Source organism: Miscanthus floridulus, chromosome 17 (genome assembly GCF_019320115.1).
Source record: "Miscanthus floridulus cultivar M001 chromosome 17, ASM1932011v1, whole genome shotgun sequence".
NCBI classification, from domain to species: domain Eukaryota; kingdom Viridiplantae; phylum Streptophyta; class Magnoliopsida; order Poales; family Poaceae; genus Miscanthus; species Miscanthus floridulus.
The window spans coordinates 87441733-87459143 of NC_089596.1; the positions used below are offsets into that span (position 1 = coordinate 87441733).

The following is a 17411-nucleotide window of genomic DNA, read 5'->3' on the forward strand; positions in this document are numbered from 1 at the left end:
AACATCACGGGAAAGAAAACATCACAGTTCGCAGAGTATGGTTAGCTGAAGCAAACAAATGGTTGAAGAGCGACCAAAACACACAATCTTCAGCTGCTTTGGGCGCAGGGTTCTTCAGTTCAGCTAAAAGTTGCTACATAACATACTCCACAGATGTTAACAGATCATCCCATCCATCCCAGCAAAATGAAGAATACAAAGATATCAGAGGCGCAGACTAAAAACGACGATACATGAGCCTGGATTTAGAACCCACTAACTGTGAAACATATTAGGAACCATGCAGCATTCACAACACTAATGTATGTCTAACTCCTCTAAACAAGTTCACCCGAATAAGGCAATCAGAATCAGAATGGATATCACGCCCAACGCTTTCCTCCGATACGCCTTGCAAGTTGGATGTCCTTTTGCACTGCAGCAGGAAGGAAAACATTTTAGGATAATTCATTTCCTTGAGTTATCAGATTTCTTAGCCAATTTTAGTGTTTTATGCAAAGCTGAATTAAATTCTTCACCATTACCGAATTTTTGTCCACTCTCTAAGTCATAGTCATAGCTGTTATAATATTTACTATTTCTTGATGCCTTTGGTGATAATCAAACCATATAATGGCCTATTAAAAGTTAATAATTGCACTTTGCACTATTTGAACATTACTATTTCCACTCGTAAGCAATTTGCCACTCTAAATAACATCTAGATTTATCATATCCAACTGAAGCAGAATCACTAAAGAATCGTGTAACCAAAATGCATCACATTTCCATTAGGTGTAATAGTACAGAGCGAAAAAGGAGTTCATTCAGTGATAACTTACTGACGGTGACACGCCTGGCATGGATGGCACACAGATTCGCCACTTCAAACAGTTCTATCAAGTGGAATTCTGCTGCCTGTAGACAGGGAGGAAAAACAATACAAGAATTTAAATGATGCACATACAAAAATATGGAAACCTAAAACTCTTAATTAACCAGAACAATTAGGATTTATCTATATGAAATGCAGTCTCAAGGTATCGAATAAATGTAAACTCAAGTTATCTAATCATGCTATGCAGGCGACAAAGTTTTCTGCATTTCGATCACAACAGTCCAATCGAGGCACCAATAGCAAGGAAGCTAGCTCAGGTAATACAAATGGAATCTACACTAAGGTGCTGTTTGGTTCCCATAGGGAGTGGTAACGCAAATGGAAAGAGTTGCAACCGCTACCAGTTACACTAGTAACGAAAACCGCTATTCGTTTGGTTGCCGCACACGACGAGCGAGCGGAGGGAAAATGCGACCTGCGAGCAGCGTAAATGGATAAGACAGATGGACGGTAACAATGTTTCACGCGCCCGTATCCCATCCCACCGTGAACGCTTCCGCTGTCGCAGAAACAAACACGGAATAACGGCAACCAATCGCGGCACAAACAGTTACAGTGTTGAAAACACCGAAACAAATAGTACCTAAAACAGCACGTAAATTCCCTTTTGACTACACCACTAGGAAAGGCCGCAATCTGAAATCCTGATTAGTAAGTAGTACCAGACCGATTAACAGAAAAAGACTTCATGATAACAGTTATGTCTATAGAAGATGATCTTAACTGATACACAAGACATGTTTCACAACTGACCTCTTGCAGCGCAAGGAGGGCTTCAGGGGTATAGCGTCCTATCCTCCAGTCTGTTATGAATCCAGTTAACTCCTTAACCTGCATTTTTCCTCAGAAGAATAACTTTCCATCAGACAGACTGCAGAACAAACCCATTCTATGGAGTGGACAACAATTGGTACACGTTGCACCCACCACGCGTACGAAGGGCGCAAAGGGGATGAGCGGCTCAGTGGACTTCTGGTACTTCCTGATCTCCCGCAGTGCTACAGTCCCTGCCCGCCAGCGATGCTTCTTCTCCACACGCGCCCGTGTAACTGCTTCTCCAAGAAAACATACTATAGTGAATGACACCTATAATACGAAGAGCAAGCAAGGTAGTAACTACAAAATCGCGACGCCCATATGGAACTGGCACATTCGCCCTCATCTTGCAACAAAAGAAGATGCATATTGCGCCAAGAAATTGAATAGTTCTACCAACCGAACCCGTAACGCGAATAGCAACACTGAGAAATGCATTCAATTTTTACAAGGCAATGTTGGCAGTAAAAGGATGGGAAAGCACCAAACCAAACGGTGCGGCGAAATAATGCACCATGTCCGCCCAGCTTCTCGGCTTCTCTAGGGAATACCCCCCAACTACACTCACTTCTCACCCCCAGAGCCAAAAGAGAAGACAAGAAGAAATATCACAGATAAACCTAGAAATCCACTTAATTTCGCGCCGGAAATTCCCAAACCCAGCAACGACAAAGAGATCCTCACCGCGAGCCGCCGCTCCTCCCCCGGTCCCAGCATTCCTCTCCTGCATTCCATCAAACATATTGCAAGCAAGTAAGACCAGCCCAACGAAAGGCAAAACCGCAAAAGGAGGGCTAAAACCAATTCCCGCACGCACACACTCACCGGGGTCGCCGAGGTACTCGCCGCACCTGCAAAAGAAGGAACACGGAACGCGCTTAGCACCAGGGGCGGCGGAGAGCAGCGGCAGCGTCTGCTCGCGAGGCGGAGAGGGAGCGCGGGGCGCGGGGCTTACCTGCGCGCTCGAACTGGAGCTTCTTCTTGGGCTTCTGCGTCGGCTTCCTCACGGCCTGGTGCTTGGTTCGAGCCATCGCGGTGGGCGCCCCGCACTGCTCTCGCGGGCCGCGGCCGACGGTTTCGATTCAGAACTCTCGGGCGGGTCGACGGTGGGTTTCTCTCTACGGGAAGGGGGGACGAACGAAATGGCGAAACGAAAAGATGTGCGGCGTTTTTATAGTTAGCACCCCGTAGTCACAAGTATTCACGATTCGCGGTGACCGCTAACCGGTGTGCGCGTGCGAGTGGGCCATCGGGGCAACGGCTACCTGGGCGTGCCGAACGTTGGGAGTAGTGGACCCGGATGGCAGTGAGAGATGCTTGGTTTTTGCCTCTTGGCTGATTCATGGGCAGTTTAAGTAGGTTGAGGATCAGTCCGAAGGCCCGATTCTTTGTATGGACCCTGTTGCACAATAAGATTTTAACAATGGATAATCCTCGGAGGAATAAGGGTGTCTAAAAAAATGATTTGGTTAGGCGATGAACGGTGACCGTAGATTTCGAACCCAATGGTGCAGCTGTCTTCTTCTTTCTCCAGCTTCTCCTCTCGCCCTAGCCGTCGGCCACCACCCCCACCGTGGCCGAGCCCTAGCGCGCCCACGGCAGTCGCCTTCCTACCCCGCGCCCACTCCACGACGGAGCTCACCCGCCCCCGACCTAGCCTGGCCGCTTCCACCGCCACTAGGGCTCCTAACCGCCCTCCACCATCCCCACCGCTTGGCTTGCCTGCCTCCCCCATCCGGCCTCTTCTAAGGCCGCCAGAGTTGGGGAAGAAGGGTGTGGCTGGAACCCTAGCCGCCGCGCCAGAGCTAGGGAGAAAGAGGAGGACCTACCTCGCACGGATTTGCCATGACCGCAGCCGGATCCGCACATCGGAGTTGGGGAGGTCGTCGGGTCCGCTCGTCGGAGTGGGGGGGGGGAGGAGCTCGGCACGGGTGGGGGTGCGAGTGTGAAAGGAGGAGCTCGCCAGGCGCCAGGGAGGATCTCGCCGGGGGGGGGGGGGGGGGGGGGGGGGGGGGGGGGACGGAGGGAGAGCGAGCGCATGCGCTAGAAGAGGGCGTCGCCTGAACGCGTCGTTCGTCTTAGGCGTTTGAGATGTAGGAAACGTGGAGGAATAAACGTCAGAATAACTTTTTTTTTGCCAGGGGACAGAGGGGTTCGAAATTTCGATTGCAAGCTTTTTGTTTTCTTTTAATGAAAAAAGGAGAACGGGTGCCAAACTGTGAACTCATATTATTTTTGTCCACGGATAATTTTATTTTCAGATAAGCGAGTACCATGAGACAGTCTTGGATCAAAGAAATTTTATGACACATACCATTTCAAACCTGATAAACACTAGCACGGGTGGGTGGGCGCGCTGGCACCGCTCCAGTAGAGGCTGGAGCAGCAAAAAAATCACTAGAGTAACAAAAATAGTGTTTGAACAGTGTCCAACACAATCGGTAGGTGAAGAGCGAACGAACAGTGTTGGCGAAGCACGATGAACAGCGTTTGCTACAGTTCTGCATACAAACATGGAACAATAATATGACAGTAGTATATCACATTGATCCTTAATTATGAGGAATTCAGACCTGCCAAGCTACAGAAATTGTAGGGGGCTCAAATCATCCTGAATCATGACTATTTTTTTTCTAGGACTAATTATGACCATTCTAGTGAGATGGAACTAAAGTCCGAAACAAAAGAAAATATAATGAATTGACGAATCTGAGTAGGCATCTCCAGTAACTGCAACAAACTGAACAACTCCGGCAAGCGGTAGCGCGACCATGCGAACTGCATCAGGCACGAAACAGAGCATAGTTACAGGTGGACAATGGCATAGTTCCATGCCCTATAATGATTGCAGGCAATCCAAATACAATGATTAAAGAAATAATTTCCTGATCAAGGTGCACAGAAGGCCATTTCTGACAGTAGCGAAAGCATTGTTTGAGGAAACCATTTCAGCTGAATTGCACCACATCAGTAAATTGCATGGAAACAGAACAACACGTAATTAGCATAAGCATGCAAGAATAGATAATTAGTATAAGCACGGAACAATATCTAATTGGCAAATGTTGCAACAAATTTGGGAACAAAAATCTAAGAGCAATAATCTAGATATATCTACCAAGCCATAGTTGACAATCACCATATCTCACAAACATATGTACTCATACAGAGGCTTGAAGATACATGTTTGATTGGAAAAAGGGAAAAGGCTTAACTCGTAGCATGAAGATACAGGTTTGATGTAGTGAAGTATGTATCCCACAGACAGGCATGCATTGTGTTATATCAACCAAAGTATGTACGGAGGCAAGCACACATGGCATGAATTCTAAATAAAGGAATACATGCTTCAAAATAAAAAGGTAGGATGACAGGAACTTACCAAGGCGCTGTCACCTAAACATTTTTCTCGTCGCAACAGGAATTTAGCCTGGACCTGAAACAAAACACCACAACATTTTCCGCTTCAATGCACAGGTAAGCAGTATTGTGCATAATAAAGCAACACATAGGAACAATGGGCAACCACCACGACAGACCAAATATAGCACAGGCTAGCTTGGGTGGCCGCAACCACGGAAACAAACAACCAGATCGAACAACGTAACCTGAGTTGAAGGTAGGTCCAGATCAAACAACTCGAGTTGAAGGCAAGTCCAGATCGAACAACTTGAGTTAAAGGCAGGTCCGGATCGGAGACCAGATAAAGATGGAGGAGGGGACACGAACCTCAGGCGGTGAGGTAGTCGAGGGGGCGGTGAGGTAGTCGAGGACGGCGGCGAGGTAGACCACCCCATGGTTACCGGCAGAGATGGGGATAAGGGAGGCCTGTAGCCGATGCTTCTACCCCAGGCCTGCCCGCACCCCAAGCGTCGTCGCCGCCCCTGCTTCTCCGTCCAGATGCGGCCGCACAGGCGCCGGCGGGGCTGGTTGCGACATCCGCACACGCTGCGGTTGGTGGAGAGGAAGAAGGCGAGGACGTGATCTGATGGACGCGCGTAGCTGCCGGCCAGGGCAATGCGGCCAGGGAAGAGGCAAAGGCGAGGAAGTAGAAGCGGACGCGGTTATAGGTCACCAAAACGCGTTTACGGTAACAGTAGCTGAAGGGCTGGTAAGCCTCCAATCAGGTTAGAAAGAACTCAGAGCAAGACCAACATCGTTAGCCCACATTTTACCTATAAGATTAGGAGGTCCTAAAAGTGCTAACAAAATCTCACAGAGCACGAGACAAATCACGTCAAGGTCTCTCTAATTTCAATGACATCTGCCAAGTCATTTGAGTCATCGATCAAATACAAATAACCATCAAATGATATAGTAGGAAGGGTCAACCCGTCTTTTATCCACGTTTGTCCATCTTTAGTAATAAAATATGACTTGTGATGGTTCCATGGTATTATTTGTCTAAATGGTCATTTAGCCCATTTAAATATTGATTAAACGTTATACAATGGTATATCGTGTAAATGCTACACGATGATATATTCGGGCATTTATCATGTTTAAACGGTCATTTTGCCTATTTTTAGTGGCCGTTTAGCTTGAACAATGGCAAGTGATCGATTGTTTACCATTTAGTATTTAGGATAACAATGTTCTGAATTTGATACATCATTTTGTTTCAAAGATTTTGTAGTGGGACATGATTAAGGGGGGCCAAAAGTGTAGCCATTCCTATTGTGGGTTTTGGCAAATTAATGACAATATAAACCAAACCACACACAGGATGAACCCCATGAGACGATATTTAGATAAAAATTCATATTTTGTGATTCTTTTCCTTTAAATCTGAAGAACTGAAATGGCAACCAAAGCACGAGTGAATGGAAGCCGATTAAAATTCTTTGCTGAGAAGAACGTACTTAGCCTATATCACGATTATAACCCAACATGCCTCTCTTCTAATTGCCAAGATCATACACGTCAACTAGTGATATATCAACCCTAGGAATAACTAGGAATTTCTCAAAACAGCACATATGCAAAGGATGGCAAATCAAGCAACTCACTAAGCTCGCTAACGGGAGCTTCTAATTACACATGAGAAATAGTTGAAAACAATTTTCATGGATGCCAACCAACAACACCGAGAGCACACGCAAGAAACAATAGTACTGTTGCAACAAAACACACGAATACTATTGCTAGCTTATGTCACTAATCAAGTCTCTACTCAAAACATATATGATACAATACTAATTGTTTTTTTGACAACATTGTTATCCTAAATGCTCCAACTGCTCGCTTTGCTAGCACAGCTAGTCGAATTGGCTTGCCCAAAAAAGCGAGAAAATCCTTGTTCTCATGAGCAACGAGGCAACCGACGGGAGAGAACCAAACACTATTCACTATTTCAACTTTTTGCCCGGTTAGACGAGGCAAGGTGAATTAGGATTTAAATTATTTGGGTTTATTAACAATTGTCCCTCTATTCTAAATTATAAGATGTTTTGATCTTTTTAGATACATAATATTTATTTTATATTTAGATATACACTATATATAGATACATAGTAAAATCAATCTATTTAAAGCAGCTCCATTAGATCTCTTTCCCCCTTTCCCGTAAAATATAGTACAAAAGATTGACAAAACTAAATCATAAAGTTTAGTGAGGGTTTCTGAGGAGTAGAAGGGGACGGACAGGAGGAAGAAGAAGATGACATGTGGGGCCCGCATGTTAGTGACATAGGAGATGAAGTATATGTCTTCGTATACGTCTGTAGCTGGGCTCAGGCTGTGTCCATACGTATTCAGTGACATTTTTGTAGGAAACGAAGAATTGTAATGACATACTTCAAAATAAACGAATAATAATGGCGTTTCTTCGAACATCAAAAATTATAATGGCATGAAATAACCCTAATATGTATGACCCACGTGTCAATGAAGGAAAACTCTCTTTCTCCCTTCCAGCTTCTCTCGTCGTTCTTCCTCTATTCTCAACGCCGGACGCTCGGAGTGGCATGGGGCTCGCACGCGAGGCGCACGGGGAGGCAGCCTGCACAGCACGGCGGCAGGCAGCTTGCCCATGCGACGATGGCTGCGCGGCGGCATGCGTGCCTGCTCGACCGGCAAGGGGTGGCGCGACGCGTGGATTCCTCCCTTCTCGCTCCTCTTGATGATAGCATGGGGAGGAATGGAGCATAGCGTGACGACGGCGGTGCCATGCGTGCCCGCCCGCCTAGACGCTAAGCCACCTGTGTGGAGCCCACTGAATCTCCTGGACGCCGAGCCCGTCGGCGCGGGTGGCATGGACACGGAGCTCGAAGTCGTCGACACGGACGCAGAGCCAAGCTCGCCAGCGCGGATGTGGGAGCTCACTGGCGCGGAGGCCGCGAACGCGGAGCCCGAGCTCACCGGTGTAGTGGGAGCATGGGGCCTTTGGTAGTGAAAGGGGAGGTGGAGAAAGGGGATTAAGAAAAATAGCTGCTTCTTCGCTCTTTGTTTGAGGGAGAGAGGGAGATTTTTGAGAGCTTGAGAAAAAAAAGTTAGGGAAAGAGGATTGAAAGGAAATCTGTCGGAGCCCTTTTTTGTTTGGCCTCGGTCCCCTTTATTGCTTGTTACAGGGAAAGGGGATTAATTGTAGTCAATTTGGTACGGTAATTTGGAACATATGGAAGTAATAGCTAGTTTTTTATTAGCTCCCAACTAAAATTAGTTGGCTAACTAGTAGTTAGCGAACTATTACCTATGAGATGTTTGGATCAAACTAGCTAATAGGTGGGTGAAGTGTTGTTTTACCAAAATACCACTATTTTCTACTATTTTTTTTTACCAAAATATGTTTTGATTTTTCTAGATACATCGTTTTTGTTCTGTATCTAGACATAGTGTATATCTAAGTGCACGATAAATGCTATGCATCTAGAAAAGCTAAAACATCTTATAATTTTGAATAGAGGGATGCTAATACTTATCGGTTGGTGGGAGGACATTTCAGTCAATTTACCACTAATTAGCTAGGTTAATAAGATAGTTGTTAGCTGGGTACACAACCGACGGTTTGTTTTGGATCTAAGAACATCTCCAAGAGTTTTCATAAATCTGTTCCTAACCTTTGATTTTTAGCAAGATGAGAAAAAATTCCTCTCCAACAACTCCTAATCCATCCTTCTGATCTTTTAGAATTTGAGAAAAGTCACCCTGCTGCTCGTAAAGTTACGCGCTTCCAAGTTGCACGTCTCTTCTCTCCCCGCCCGTGTTTGTCGAGCAATCTAAAGGTGGAAGGGCGTGGAAAAAATAAAGAGTAGAAAATGGTTCATGATGCAAATGTACAAGAGAGAAAGAATATATAAAAGTGGTTAGGATAATTTAGAAATAGTATAGGATTCCTGATGTAAAATTGTCTTCTATATTTTAGGGGTGGATTATTAGAAACTCTTGAAGATGACCTTCTTTATTGTTTCCGATATTTTTTAGGTGTCATAAAACTTTATGTTTTTGAAAGAAAATACAGGGTACTTTTGGAGCTGCTCTGACCAATTAATTTTTTAGCAGCTAATTATTAGTTGGTTGGATCCAAACATACCCATAATGTTGCTAGTGAGTCATTGCCAACATATTGGGTGCAATATAGAAGTAATTAACTTCAATTGAAAGCACGCTAATAATAGTGATACAATATGGAATTATAGGCTTCCTTATGCATATCTTGTCGGTAAAGATAGCATTTACGCTAGTGTGTCAACTGCCACCTGGCTTCAAGCCTCCCTGTCAATTTAAAAACCACCTAACGAAGGCCACCAAGCACACTGCATCACCACAACAGGCCTTGGCTACACTTGTTGCTCGTCTCCCTCCTGATCAGATCACATTGTCAACCGCCCGCCATGGAAGTCACAGGCACGAGGAGAACCTTGTCGATCGCTGCATTCGCCCTCATGGCGATGGCTGTGGCGTCGTCCCTGGAGCCGGTGGCGGCAAACCAGGACGGCGACGCGCTGGCGGCGCTGCACAAAGGCCTTGAGGACCCCGATGGCAACCTCAAGAGCTGGGACCCAAGCTTGGTGAACCCGTGCACGTGGTTTTATGTCAGTTGCGACGGCGACAACCGCGTCACCCGTCTGTGAGTGGTCTATGCTATGCTAGGCAGGCACTAGCCGCTTCTTTCTTGCCTACACTGCATATTATCTTTTGATTGCCCTCTTCGTTTTGGATCTTGCCTGCATATACAGACAGACACTTGTGCTCCAATCGTCCATTGATCGATGATGTGAGACGTACTCGAAGTCTCAGATAGAGGAAAATCTTTCGAAATACATCATGATTAGAACTGTATTCTTTTTGTGCTACTATGTAAAAACATTTTGCAAAATCTATCATTCCTATACTTGTTTGCTCTAAACTGCATCTTCATTATATTCGACAGGGATCTTGGGAACCTGAACTTGTCGGGTACTCTGGCGCCCGAGCTGGGACAACTGGAGAAGCTGTTCAGCTTGGACCTGTCCAGCAACAGCATTTCAGGAGCTATACCCGCAGCGCTCGGGAACGCCAAGTCCTTGACATTCCTGTAAGTTGTCCGGGAATAGTAGTTAGCGTATTTCTCGGTTACGCTATTGTTCTGTTCTGTTCTGTTCTGCGAGTAACACACACAACACACTGCGTGCGTGAATGTTCTTCTTCAACACTGTCGTCGGCAGGCATTTGGATCACAATCGCCTAACGGGGCCGATCCCAAGGGAGCTTGCTGGGCTGCCCAATCTTGGAATTGCGTGAGTACTATCTACTACATCAGTTGAACCTGAGCTGTTGTTCTCAGTGTATCCATTGTTTCAGTCTTGCGCACTACTGTATGTTATACTCAATTGAACCATGCCTCAACATTCTTCTTCTTTTCTGCTTCTGCTGCTGCTGCTGCAGAGATTTCTCCAACAATGACCTTTGCGGCACGATCCCGACAGACGGAGCATTCCAGAAAATTCCCGCTAGCAGGTATGCCGAGCTTCCTCCATGAGTTCATGATGTTCAGAAACTGCAAGAATGCTCCAACGCTCAGCTCTGTCTCTTTGTGTGTTGCGCAGCTTCGCCAACAACCCGCGGCTGCATCAGGGGGGCGAGTATGAACCCAACTGCTAGATGGCTGGCTGTCACTGTCTGAATAATGATCCAACATTAGGTAGAGCAAGAGGTCTGATGCAGATCGTGTCACTGTGTCAGGGCAAAAGGCCTTGCTCCATGCCCAACGGCCCTTTATATGGGCCTAGATTGTACTCGGTATACATGACATTGATCGCTACTGCTACTCCAAGTATGCTATTTCGATAAGCTAATGTCAGCAATGGTGATTGGAAGACAGACCATACTAAACGGTTAGCATGGGAGCTTCGGAGCTTTTAAGCGAAAACACCGAAAGAACAGACATATATATATATCTGCTCCATTACTGATAGAGAAACCACCAGCCAACAGCCATGCACACCCTCAGCTTGCTTCAGAGTTTTAACGCAGGGCAGATTACAGGACAGGTCGTTAAAGCATCCAGATTCGTGCCAAAACATTACACATGCTAAGCACATCCCTTAACTAGTTCTACAACCAAGTAAGCTTGGTATTGGTGGATACATGGAGAGGTAGTACTTGCCTCACCCTGCCTACTTAAACATTCAGGAATAATAGATTTACATATACTAGAAGTCTACTAGAACCAGAGAACGGTTCCACCTCCCTAAAACCAGAGACGCCACGAAACAACTAGCGATAGACAACGACCTTAACACTAGTAGGATAGGACATATCAGAAACCAACAGGAGAGGCTACTCCTATTGCACGGCTCCCCTCTCAGACACGCTTCACCAGGCTTTCCTTCAGCTTCCTCAGGAGATCCTCTAGCATGTTCTTCTCCTCATTCCTCTTCCTCGCCAGCAGCTGCCAGTGATTAAGAAATCCGAAAGCTTTGTAAGCAGCTTCAGCTTGTTTAGGTGACTTTAGCACTCTGTTAGAAAACGAGACCATTTCCTATTTTCCACAAAGCCCCCCAGCCCACTCCAGCTAACGTATACAACTTGTGCCAGTTGTTGCTTCCCCTGCAGCTCCCAAAAATTGGTCCTGGAACTGGAAGGACCATAGTGAAGTTGGTATTCCTACCATCCTAGGCTATTTCTTAGTTTCTCACCCAACACAATAACACTACAACCAAAAATAAAAATAAAAAATCAACTGATTCTTCTTTCCACCGTATCGTGCTGTTGGGTAAAATAATCGCCCCAGCAAGTCAGAACACAAGTCAAAGTTGTATTCATTTCATGATTGTACTGTACATATCATAGGGAGTATTTATAGAGATCCTAGTCTTTGTATTTTATATACAAATGACCATTTTACCCCCAACTCAAATCATTACAACCCTTTTCAACTACAAGGGCGAAGTGGTCTTTTTCTCTATCTAGGTCTCCATTCTTCAACATTGGTCCTCAATCTTCTTGATGACTTCGTCTTTGGACTTAGTCGATTTTTTGCTCCGTCTTCTTCTGTCTTCAATTACTAAGCGAAGTCGAATTCTTGTCTTCGCTCAGTCTTGTTTCAATCTTCTCTTCTCCTCCAGCGAAGATGAACTTTTCTCAGCGAAGTCGAATTTTCATCTTCGCATTGTTTCTTTCCCTGTAGGCAAACTTTGTTATGGAAATTACATCTTCAACTCTGAAGTTTTAGGGGCTGAGTTTTCTAAGCGAAGTCAAAACCCCAACACGTGCCAAGCCAGGGAAATATTTGCACTACACTTTATCTGAACTGTCCCTAAAAAAAATCATTTTCCGCAAATCATTTTGAGGAACAGAAAACAGATAGTTAGGATCAAATTCATGTCTCCTCTTGTTCAGGTTAACCCAGCAAAGCAAGTTATCTTATCAAAAAAAGAAGAAGAGGAAAGAGCAAAGCGAGTTACCATTAGCTAAATGCTACAGAAATACTCCTCTTGGTGCATGAATTTTTTAGTGACCTGCTTGTGACAAAATTGTTTGGCGTTGGACATTGACGAATACACACCCAAAAGTGTGTATCTTATCTGATTCATGGGCAGTTTCAGTAGGATGAGGATCATTCCGATCTGGCAAGCCAAGGCAGAACCAAAGGCCAGATTCTTTGCATGGACCTTGTTGCACAATAAGATTTTAACAGTGGATAATCCTAGGAGGAAAGGGTCGCGACATTTTCCATAAAAAAAAGGGTGGCGACATAACAGTTCGTGCCCACTTTGTAGCTTGGGGACTGAAACAATATGGCCACACAGTAAAAATAGAGGTTACTACTTGGTTGGTTGAACTTGGATGCCCTCTGGAACAGAATCAGAGCGGCATAATTTACAAATGTTGCCAAAAATGGATATCAGATTGAAAAATCACAATGTTGCGAGTTTAACGGTCTTTTAGTCAATTTTTGGTAGAATTTTTGGAACGAGAGGAATAAAAGGATTTTTTTTTTTTCAACAAGAAGCTAAACAGCTTGTGACTGGTGCAAGCGGTAGAGTCTTACCGCATGTGACCGGAAGGTTCTAGGTTCGAGTCGCGGTCTCCTCGCATTGCACAGGCGATGATAAGGCTTGCCACTAATACCATTTCTCAGACCCCGCACAGAGCAGGAGCTCTCTGCACTGGGTACGCCCTTTAAGCTAAACAGCCACTGTAGGTAGCTTTTTCGAATCTCAGTGTTAGAGCAACTCCAAGAGAAAAGCTAAAATATTTTGTAAAGCTAAATATGGCTGGCCAAGTGCATCTCTAAATTTACTAGCATGGTCGATGTCTTTCCAGGATGATTAGTCTTGTTGCTTCCTTTTGTTTTCTAGGGTTGTGTGTTCTTTCGGCTTCCAGGGATCAGGGATTTGCCCTCTTTGATTTGTTAACCCCACAGTCTATTCTGGAGACGGTGTGGTATTGTGGTGGAAGTTGTACTTTATTCTCTGTTTTTTTAATTTTAATTTTTCTATCTACTAATAATGTATTGGCAAATCTCTAGTGGCCTTTTGAAAAAAAAACAAATAAAAAGGGGAAAACAGAACTGGTTCCTCTAGCTTAAGCCACTTGTGACACCGTTGCTAACAGGAGGGCCCACACCCAGCGGACCCAGTCCTAGTCCAGATAGGCCCCGACTACCCTTGATTTTAGCCAAAATCATTAGTACTAGTATAATTTAGAAAGTCCAAACTAAAAAAGTCTAACTGTCTTAAGTACTTTAGTCTCCAGATCGTCTGCGCTTGGTGTCCGCTCGGTCTAGAGGATGTCTTGGATTATATTATACCATATTACATGTGAGATGTTTTTGCTAGGCATATCCTGGACTCGAATCCGGGATCCCTCACTGGGGCCTGCATGTCAGCGACAACACCAGGGGAGGGTACATCAGAGGATCTCTTTCTAGGGGAAAACAATATTCTATATTCGTCCTAGTGAAATCTTACTGCTGCTAGCAAGCATCTGACGGATGGTTAACTGAAGCTCTACATCGAAAGTTTCGGCTCTGTTCGTTTGAATTTATGAGCCGACTTATCAGCTAGAATCTACAGAGCTTATCAATCGAACAGAGCCTTCATTCAAGTAAAAATCTGCTGCGTGCAGAAGGGCACAGAAAAAACTAAGAACCCATAGAAAATGCACAAGACAATTGTTAGATAGTAAGGAGATCATATAATTATTTCTTGAGTCGTGTGAAATGAAGTCAATTCTATGTTCTCTTTGCCGGTCAGTACAGTAGACAAGTTCTCGCCAGAGGCACAAAATTTATTCTACAATAACAATCAAGTATGACCACACAGCAAGCTAGATTTTTTTATTAGAAAACTGGAGGGGCTTGCGCCCCTAGGAGAATTTTTTTATTTTTAATCCATTTTTATTTAATATTTTAATAATAATCGCTCCTAAAATTTTTTACGGATTTGACCTAGCGCGACGCTGGCGCAACCCAATAACGTTGTCATGCCAAATGCATTAGCGTGGCAACATATGCCACGTTAGACGGCATTTCCGACGTGGAAAACGCTGTATTGTTCTGTCACGCCACCGGGAGTGGCGTGACAAGACAAAACCTTTGAAAAATCATAACTCTTTGATACGACATGTAATTTATATGAAAATTGTAGTTCTCGATGAGATCTACAACTTTATAATTTTAATTTTTTTTTCATTTGAGGACTCTAAGATGCTAAAAAATAATATAAAATTTCAGGAGCATAATAACCACGTAAAGTGCTTATCGCATTAGAAAAATAATATCTTTTTTTGTATGTTGTCAAATGAAGATACTTTTGATATGAAAATTGTAACTCTCAATGAGATCTACAACTTTATAGTTTTGAGTTTTTACATTTGAGATAGTTAAGATGTACGAAAAAATAATATAAAATTTCAGCAGTATAATAATCGCGTACTAACGCTTGTCGCATTAAAAAAATAATATTATTTTTTTATGATGTAAAATGAAAAAAAAACTCTATTTATTGTACCATTGCTATCTAAGTACTTCTATTTGTATGTATATCTTTGTTTACTATAGCTTGTTATATATCTGTGCTAGGAAGCTTATCTCTTTAATATATTACTGCTGTATAGTGCTGTGCTGTGGCAGTGCCGCACTTAGAGCCCGTACCGCTGAGCGGCAGTGGTGCGGCTAAGGAAACTACGAAAGAGTATCTAAAACGACGGCGGAAGTAGCATCAGGGACGATGGATTGTTCATGGTGATTTGGGGTGGAAAAGCGTTTGCTCGCGAGGCGAGGACAGGACCTGGCTTCGACGGCGGCGTTGCCCGATCAGGGCAGCTCTCGCCCTGGAGCTCTTGCTCCACCTTGATCCGGTTTTCTTGGGAGCCATAGCGGCGGTCGGTGGTTCGACTGCTATCTCCTTCAGCGGCGAGGTGAAGCACAAGGCCACGCACAGCAATGGCTTCCGCAGGAAGATAGCAGTGTAGGTGTAGCACAGAGCAAGCTCACCCTTCGAAACGACGGGTCATGCCAGGGTCGGCGACGGCTCGATGAATGAATAGTCAAATGCTTGATATTTCTCGCATCAAGAGGGAATCCCTGCCTTGTTCGCACGAACTTATCACCGTTACTTTTTAGCTATGAAATAATTTTTTTTATAACAAATCAGTATCAGTACCAGCCGAAAATTAGCCAGCTGAATAGATTGGCAAGTATTAGGGGCATTCACAAAAATTAGTTGGCAAGTTTTGATAGCAAGCTAAATACTAGTTAAATCATGATTTGTCAAATCTTTATCTTAGTAAACCTTGTTTTCTGTTTTTATAAAACTAGGTTCATAATCGTACGTGGTTACGAGACAACTAAATTTTTGTAGCGTGCTGTGCTCAACTGCTCCAGAGACGAGATCTTGAAAAATCTCTCCACCCAATCTGCATCTCAGCAGTTGTTCCATAAATTGACGGTCCGTGTCACTGCCAGTGCACCACGCTGACCTGATGACCCACGCCGCTGGCTGGCCGGTGGATCCGCGGCCGGAGACCGGAGGAAAATCGGCGCCCGATCTCGCTGGCCTCCGCTCCGCTGCAGCGGTGGTTAAGGTCAGGTCAGGTCAGTCGGTCAGTCACTATCGGCTGCCCGTGCCCGTTGGTTCGTGTTCCATGTCCGTGGAGTGGAGTCGTGCTGGTGCTTGAGGGCTGTTTGGTTGCCGGATGATTTGCCTCATAAAAAGTGTTCTGTGAGTTGTCTGGAAATTTAAAATTTTTTATTTGACCAGGCAAGTTGGAAGTTGACTGTTTGGTTGGAAGCCTGGCGAAAAAGCTAACAAATAAATCATGAATGTTTTCTTGTCTAATGAAGAAGCAATCAATTTATTTTCTTAATCGGTAATACCTTAACTAGACACACGAATAAACATATGGTAATAAAATAAAATAGATGAGTGCATTTTTCTTACTTTACATATGATTAAAATTAACAATTTAGAAAAACTATTTTATAAAGGTTAGTATTATGCTTTACCAATTTAAATTCAGTGAGCTATAAGAAAGGTCAGCTCTACCGTTACTGTTACTGTTAATGAAATTAACTATGGTAATGTCAAAATGTAAATTAATACGGAGAAGGAACAGCCTGTTCGGCAGCTCGTATCTAGCTTATAAGCATTGACTATTTTTCTCTCACACCAAACTAGTCAGCAGTGTTTTCAGCCATGGCTTATAAGCCATTCCAGCCGAAACAAACAGGCTGCAAATGCATCAACGTTGTGCTTTTGAGGACCATATAGGAAATAATTAATCACGGTTAAATGCTTCCGGCAGCGTCGCCCCCAGCCAGGCGACCTCTTTTGCTCGCCTAGGCCTGAACAGCGTTGCCTGGGTCCTTCGACCAAACGAAACACAGGCAGGTTCCGGAAACCTCTTCGCCCAAGCAGTTTGGTTCCGGGGTAGGAACCAAACAGGCCCTGCTTCAGGACTGCCACATGAAGCCGCGCGCTGCTCGGCAACGACAACTGTGGCGTGCACTGGGCGCCGATCAGTGAACAGTGTGACATTAGTGCTGTACGGGTAGTAGTGTCGGGTACGAGTCCCCTACGCTGGCGAGCGTGCGACTAGCGGGTGAAACACGTGCGAATGAACAGAGCGTACGGAATGGCTGTTGTGCAGTCTGTCAGGTACTATTATTTCTGACAGGAGCCGTCACCGTGTTGAAACCAGGCAAGTCCGAGGAGGTAGGGCTTTTTTTAATTCAGGGGTTAAAGTTTATGACGTCACATCAAATATTATGTCGAATATCAATGGAAGTGTT

At 44.6% G+C, this 17411-nt stretch overlaps 2 protein-coding genes and 1 long non-coding RNA gene across 4 annotated transcripts; 1 reads left to right on the forward strand and 2 right to left on the reverse strand.

Moving 5' to 3' along the window:
• Positions 1–218: 218 nt before the first annotated feature.
• On the reverse strand, positions 219–3367 carry LOC136518100 (histone H3-like centromeric protein CENH3). 2 transcript variants are annotated; one of them, XM_066511758.1, is made up of 7 exons: positions 2649–3367; positions 2519–2544; positions 2378–2417; positions 1805–1929; positions 1631–1708; positions 822–897; positions 219–415 (listed from the first exon to the last, which is right to left on the reverse strand). In XM_066511758.1, the coding sequence occupies exons 1-7, from the start codon at positions 2722–2724 to the stop codon at positions 363–365; spliced, it is 474 nt and encodes a 157-aa protein (XP_066367855.1). In that variant the 5' UTR covers positions 2725–3367; the 3' UTR covers positions 219–362. The 2 variants fall into 2 exon arrangements, with proteins under 2 accessions (XP_066367855.1, XP_066367856.1); XM_066511759.1 differs by having other exon boundaries at positions 1805–1926; positions 2649–3355.
• An 842-nt stretch (positions 3368–4209) lies between these two features.
• LOC136518902 (uncharacterized) lies at positions 4210–5703 on the reverse strand. Its single transcript, XR_010774650.1, has 3 exons — positions 5423–5703; positions 5076–5129; positions 4210–4471 (listed from the first exon to the last, which is right to left on the reverse strand). It is a non-coding gene; the product is annotated as an uncharacterized lncRNA (long non-coding RNA).
• Positions 5704–9472: 3769 nt separating this feature from the next.
• On the forward strand, positions 9473–10896 carry LOC136519125 (leucine-rich repeat protein 1-like). Its single transcript, XM_066512778.1, has 5 exons — positions 9473–9761; positions 10065–10208; positions 10339–10410; positions 10559–10630; positions 10720–10896. The coding sequence occupies exons 1-5, from the start codon at positions 9526–9528 to the stop codon at positions 10772–10774; spliced, it is 579 nt and encodes a 192-aa protein (XP_066368875.1). The 5' UTR covers positions 9473–9525; the 3' UTR covers positions 10775–10896.
• Positions 10897–17411: the final 6515 nt, after the last annotated feature.